General features: G+C 38.1%; 1 protein-coding gene across 1 annotated transcript in view; it reads left to right on the forward strand.

Moving 5' to 3' along the window:
- sema3c (sema domain, immunoglobulin domain (Ig), short basic domain, secreted, (semaphorin) 3C) overlaps positions 1-6,641 on the forward strand; it is a 91,203-nt gene extending 84,562 nt beyond the window's left edge. Inside the window, exon 18 of the mRNA XM_017707585.2 lies at positions 1,692-6,641. Within this exon, the coding sequence (XP_017563074.1) occupies positions 1,692-2,066 (375 nt within the window). The 3' untranslated portion in view covers positions 2,067-6,641. The remainder of the gene's footprint in view (positions 1-1,691) is intronic.
- The last annotated feature ends 461 nt before the right edge of the window (positions 6,642-7,102 follow it).

Genomic DNA, 7,102 nt, shown 5'->3' on the forward strand with positions numbered 1-7,102 from the left:
GCTCATCAACTTTATACCTCTGTAGTTACTGCAGCTCTGCACATCACCCTTGTTCTTATATATATATATATATATATATATATATATATATATATATATATATATATAATATTGAGGAGATTAGATATAAAATATTCCACTTGCAGAAGGAAGAGGGAACTCAGTTTTCAAAACTGGATTTCAAAAACATACAGAGAAAATGGGACTCCTAACTATACAAGATCTTGTAGACCACCATTAATCAACCACCAGAGAACATGGTATCTGCTCAGAGTTGTTTAATTAGCACAACTAAGCATCATATATTGTAAATAACCCATGATAAGCATTAATCATTCAGTGTTAGTATGAATAATTCACTGTAATCAATGAATAAGATAGAATTGTATTATAGGGTATACAAATTTGTGGCCTATGAATAATCACTTGAGCGGCCTGAGCTGGCACAAACAGCAAACAAAACCAATTAATACTCACAAGTAGTTGCATGACCATGCATGTCTTGAATGTCCCACAGCCAGTCTAAGGTAATAGTGGCTTGTTAGCTAAACCTTATTCGCTCTGATTGGGTTCCAGAGAAATCTAATCACCAGCCTTTTGCATGAAGCCGTTACTGAGAAAATAATGAACAAACATTAGAACATTTTCAAATTAAACAAAGACAATGCTGGCATTCTCAGAACAATGGACTGACCACCCCAGAGTCCAGATCTCAACATCACTGAATGTGTTTGGGGTTAGTTGGATGGTAAGACTCCTCAAGTTTTACTACCTCAGTAACTCCTGTGTCTATGTATGTTATCTGACTGCGTGACTCACAGATCACAGCATGTTTAATATCTTTGCACCTTATTCTCACCACCTCATTTCCAAAAATGTGTGCTGTGTCAGTGCTGCACTGTCTTGTGTGTTTACTGTGTCTAATGTCTGTTTAATTTATCACATTTATTATATTGTTTCTAGCTTAATTTTCTGTTTGCACACTATCTGCACTTTGTTCTTTATGTTCTTGTTGCACCGTGTTGTTCCTGGAGGAATGTAATTTCACCCCACTGTGTACTTGTACATAGATGGGATGGCAATAAAAGCTTCTTGACTTGACTTGAAGAAGCAGGAAAATTAACTTCTAAGACTGAACTGACTGAGGTGTGGGAAAAAATGAGCCTGTAATTGTCTGTTATAAGTTTTCTGTTTTTTCCTGATGCTAAAAATGAATTTGGACTTAATGACTTTTTCTCTGGAAACTATATAAGAGAAGGGTGGTCTCTGACTTTTACACACTGCTATATTTCGCCATTCTTCTTCATAGCAGGTAAATGAAAGTAAATGAGCTTTTTTTCACTGTTTGATCAACTTCCACTGTTAAAATGACCATAGAAATTCAACACTGATTAGTCTTATTAAACTTTGTTCAGTGTGGTTATTTTAGTGTCCCCTGCTTGTCCTACAAGTTTAAAACTGATTTTGATGTGACGAGAAAAGCGTCTATAAGTGGATGTTAGCTGTATCTGTTGGATGAGGGTGAGCTTTTGAACATGAGGGCCACTTTCACCTGTAGTGTGAACATAGCAACAAAGTTGGTTTTATATTATTAAATACAGCAATTCCAAACTTGTAAATTATAGGGTAGTGCATGTGTGTGTGTGTGTCCAATCCAATCTATTGGTATATGTGTGTGCTCTTTTTTGCAGGTGAAACTGAGTGACCGTGTGGTGGCCACTGACCATGGCCTGCTGATCCGTTCAGTGCATTCATCTGATCAGGGTCTTTATTACTGCCTGGCTACAGAGAATGGCTTCAAACGTACTTTGGCTAAGATCCGCCTGCGTGTGCTGACGGAGGCTGTGGTCAGCGCACTCAACGATAAGCAGCGGTCAGTCTGGGGCTGGGGCCTGAGCCCCAAAGCGTTGGCCTCGGCCTTCAGCCCTGCAGAGACGCTGGCCATGCAGCAGTATTGCAAAGAGCGCAAACAGCTCCAGAGCTTTCAGGGGCCACTGAGAGGGGACCTGGCCAAACTCAAACCACTGCTGGACCACAGCAAGAGCCGCAACCGCAGGAACCATTGACCCCAGGAAGTTGAGGGCTGGACAGAAGGAGATGAGGAGAAGTGTTGGAAAGAACTAGAGAGATGTATGGAGAAAAGAATGTAGGACATGAAACCTATTTGCAAAAAGGAGACAAAAGGATAAGCAAGGAGCGCAGAGGCATTAAAGGGATATTTTGACAAAAAATCAAATGTACCCACTTTTCTCCTTTATGCCTAATGTACTTGATCAATTTGGTGAAGTTTGCTTCTTTAGTTTTACACTGGAGCTACAAGGCTAACGTAGCACACATGTAGACCAAATAGCATGGTGCTAACTATTGAGAGGAATCATCATGCACATGTTCAGACCATGTTGAGATGACATTAGCCGTGTAGTTCCTGGACAAAACTAAAGAAGTAAATTTCGGTTACCAAATGTGTGTTAGCTGATCCACTACTTTTGGGATAAGGGGTAAATTGTTTACATTTGATTTTTCCCCAAACTATCATTTTAACATAACTCCTTTAGTATGGACCTCTTTTTTTTTTTGCTCCACAAGCTTCTAGCACCATAGGCTGGGTGCTTCTGTACAGATCTGTTAAATGCATGAGGTACGCTGACCAGATGACTGTGATCCACAACACACACATGAGCACACATGTTTAAGCTTGCTCATGGAATTTTCTTTTGTCCTAACCAACTACAGCATGTGTTTTTTAAAGGAGAACTCCAACCAGTTTTCCAGATTTATGTGTAATTCAGTGGTTGAGATGTAAATGAAATAATTCAGAGTGGTTTGATGTGATACGGTTCATTGTGGAGAAACTTACCAACTCTGATTTCTGCACTGTGGCAGTGAAAGCAACCAAGGGTCACAATGTCTACAACACCAATATACAATTTTATTTACTATCCAGAATAACCAGTGTAATTTACATGTAATGTTGATGAAGATAAAATAGCAGTAAATATGAAATTAAAAATGTTTTTTGGGAACTATTTTGCTCTCTTAACACCTGCATGTAGGTCTCTGCCATAAATGGCTTTAAAAATATATATATATTTTTTTAGACCAGAACCTTCTTAAAATTATTATAACACACTGTCTCAGGCATCAGGCAATATATTCACAACCATTTCAAGTGACAAGTTTCTGTGAAACAGAAACATTAGATGTCTGGCTCCTATCACCACCGCTGTGACCAATTCTGACTCAGTAAGGTTTTCTAGAACAGAGCATTTCACATCAAACCACTGAATGACTTTGTTTACATTGTTTAATTTTGCAGAAAGGTTTAAAAAGTTGGTGGAAAGCTCTAGCTGCGTTTAATGTTTCATTACAAACTGGCAACTTACTAATTAAGCATAATACAGTACACATGTATGCACGGTTTAAGAACTCTGTAATGGAAAACTCAACAGAATGTTACATCCAGGTGTATTAATAATCCAGGCTTAAGCCTGGCAGATGAAACACATGCAACGTTGCAAGAAATATGTTTCTTATATGCTTGGAATGAGATACCATAAGCACAGCAGTTTCTCTATAATCAGCATTTATCTAGTGTTGAGCTGTGGCAAAGAGTGGGAGAAAAAGATTTGTGCAACATAGTATCATGATATTTTGGATGAAAAATAACAGTGAAACACAGAGTTTCAGGTTTCAGTGTTTTCTTATTTAATTATTTATTAATATTTGTAATGCATATTAAGCTCATTGGTAGTCTAATAAGGCAGTAGAATCCATTGTTTTTCTCTCTCTGGTGAAAACATTTCTTTAGTTTCAGCGAACACGTTTACATGCACTTTATAATCAGATCATTATCGGATTTCTGCATTATTTGATTATTCAAGTGGTCATGTACACAGCATATTTCTTAGATTGGTGTAAGGCCTAGAAGTCTGATTAAGAAATCTGATAAAGAGAGCTGCATTTTAGTTCAGCAACTGGGTTTTTTAGTGCATGTATACTCTTCCTCTGATTTCTTTCTATAAGCGTTTCAGTAAAAACAGCAAGCAGACAATGAAACCAACTGCATGGTTGATGTAATGAAGGATTTAAATATTCTTAATCTTCAAGATGATGTATATTCATATTTCCAGTAAAGTGACTCGATGTTAAAAAAAAAAAAGATATGGCATGACGAAACATTTACGTCACATCTCATTCCAAGTTTGCCTGCCTGATTCATGCAGACCCAGAGTGAGTTTATTGGCTGGTTTATTGCCTAATTCATGCAGACCCAGAGTTTCCCTTTATCTGATTACCCAAGTGCATGTAAACATGTTGGATTTCTGACAAAATCTGATTTTCTGCAATTATCAGATTATTGTGCATATAAACACTCTCAAGTGTGGAGCAAATTTCCTTTTAGAGGCTTACATGTAATTGTAATTCATTGCAATATGACATATTGCAATACTTTGCACACTGCAATTCTTTAAAAATCACAGTACAATAGTTTCAAATAGATTCTGCACACTTTGGAGATGACGGCTCACAGCAAATGTTTATCAGATTTACAGCAGTGGACAGTAGTTCAACACACTACATTGCTGTGCTTCAGACTGACCATCAGGGCTGTTTTAGAGAAAACTATAGTAGAGCTTTATACTCTGCTGATGATCACACAATCTCCTAATAAAACTTATGGTAGTGAATACAGTCTCACTATTTTGATGAATTTATCTCTTTTACAGTAAAATCTTGCTTCTCATAACCCGCTGTTTGTGCACGCAGAATGGGTGCCTTGAGAATATTTTACCATTCAGAGTGAAAACACACCAGACAGGCCAAGGTACATTAACCCAGCTGTAACACAGATGTTGTGTGTGTGTGTGTGTGTGTGTGTGTGTGTGTGTGTGTGTGTGTGTGAGTGTGAGAGAGAGAGAGAGAGAGAGAGAGAGAGAGAGAGACAGAGAGAGAGAGAGAGAGAGAGAGAGAGAGAGAGAAACTAATGGATAAAGATGGAACTTAAAATAAACTTTTCTGAGAAAACTCATACGGTAGATTCATATTGTAGGTTATTGCTTTTCTACTTCAACACACTTCTGACAGCATAACAATGTTGCACTACAAAAGTGTTTTAAGACATTTTATAAACTGCCTAATATTATTTTTATTTTACAAAACTAACAGAAGAGTTAGAATTACAAATAATATTAAGCTAGCATTTTAATGTTAATACCCAAGTATTTACAACATTTCTCTTGCCATCCTGTACTTTGTACTTCCATTCACTGATCATTTTATCAACTCCACCTACCTTATAGATCCACTATACAGACTGCAGCCCATCTGCTGCTGCACAGATTATCAGACCCCTTCTACTCATCGTTGATCAGTATCTGACCACTGTTGTCCAGATATCATTTGGATGGTGGATCTTTCTTAGCTCAGTAGTGACACTGACATGGTAGTGGTCATCATTGTGTGTGTGATGCTGGTATGAGTGTATCAGACATGGCGGTGATGCTATGATTTTTACACAGGTCAATGTCACTGTTGGTTGAAAATGGTCCACCACCTGAAAATATCCAGCCAAGAGCAGCTTTGATGAAAAGCTAACACAACCTGTGCATCAACAGATGAGCTACAGCAATGATTACCAACGTTGGTCATGGAGAGCTATCTTCTTGCAGTGTTGGCAGATGAAGGCAGAGCCCAGTTCCAACCACAATCTGCGACACCTGCTCCAGCTAATTAAATTTATCTGAAGGCCCTGATCGGCTCGGTCAGATACTTTAGTGTATGGTAAGGGGAGACCCAGCATGTTAGAGGAAGGTTAGAATTAAACTCTGCAGGAAAGCAGATCTCCAAGAGGAGTATTGGTGACCACTGAGCTACAGTCTCTAACTCAGGCATGTCAAACTGGGGACCTTGAGGATATCGGCATTTATCCTCATCTAACGCTCCCTTGATGAAGGCCTTGCTAATTTAGTGATGAGCTGAATCAGGTGTGTTTAATAAGGCGCCGTTGTTGGATAATTTCATTTTCTACAGGTTCGCTGTTCACATTAGTTGATGCTTGGGGTTTAAAAATGCTAGAGATATGTTAGCGCTGTATGTGTACAGATTTTTTTTTTTAATCATTGATTGCTGTCCTGTGTAACTTATGCCATTTTGTAAAATGCTGTTTTTAGTGTTTTTGAACATAGTGTAAAATAGTTGAGGATTCAGTTCCATTTCAGTCCAGCCAAGCTCAGGAAATGTTCATAAATTCAACCTGGTAATTAAGTTAAATTTACACTTTAAGGGACGTGATGAGCGGCAGTGTTAGTTAAATTAGTGTGTTAAATTCATCTCCTGAATTAGCAGCGCTGAAGTGGAGCGGATCCCTGATGTACTGAGTTTTTTGGCGTAATTTCTGACGGAATCTGCCATTTGCAGAGGAGCAACGACTGTTTTCACATTTTTACAGTTTTCTCTTTTCAAGGAGAACAAATAAATGAACTGTGTGATGCTATTGCAATATTTCTGTCTTTTAACATGGGTGAAATGTGTTTTCCTCAGCAAGTGTCAGTGTCTTTCATTAAATGTTGTCTTAAATTGTGTATTTCTATTTATTAATGTTATATGCCTGAATAATTGCATTAAACATCATTTAAAATGTTTGCTGTTGAGTATCTCTTGAGCATTTACACACATCTTAAGTCAGTAAACACCTGGAGCGGATTTTAGTGCCTTAACGTTAGAGGATTTTGTCTGCAGTGTTTACTGGGCATGGCAGCAAATATCATTCAGCATCTGCTCATAAATATGAAGGCACTCGGCACAACTTGGCATAAATGACCATAATCATAATCCATGTGCTTTACTGAAGACTCATTCTTGCAGCTCTGAATACCACGGCATCAGTGATTGTCCTTAATCAGGCAGAAGTTCATTTAAAATGCAATACTGAGGTCCAGCTAAGTGAGCAATGTTGGTCATTTTAGTGCCACTTGACCCGAAACACATATGAAATGTATGCTACGTACTTTTGTCTGTGTAGATATCACAGTGTCAGAAACCACACTACTTAACACCTCAACACAGTTTGAGGCAAGTGGGTGATGTTTTAGGCATGCAGTTA

Source organism: Pygocentrus nattereri, chromosome 1 (genome assembly GCF_015220715.1).
Source record: "Pygocentrus nattereri isolate fPygNat1 chromosome 1, fPygNat1.pri, whole genome shotgun sequence".
NCBI classification, from domain to species: domain Eukaryota; kingdom Metazoa; phylum Chordata; class Actinopteri; order Characiformes; family Serrasalmidae; genus Pygocentrus; species Pygocentrus nattereri.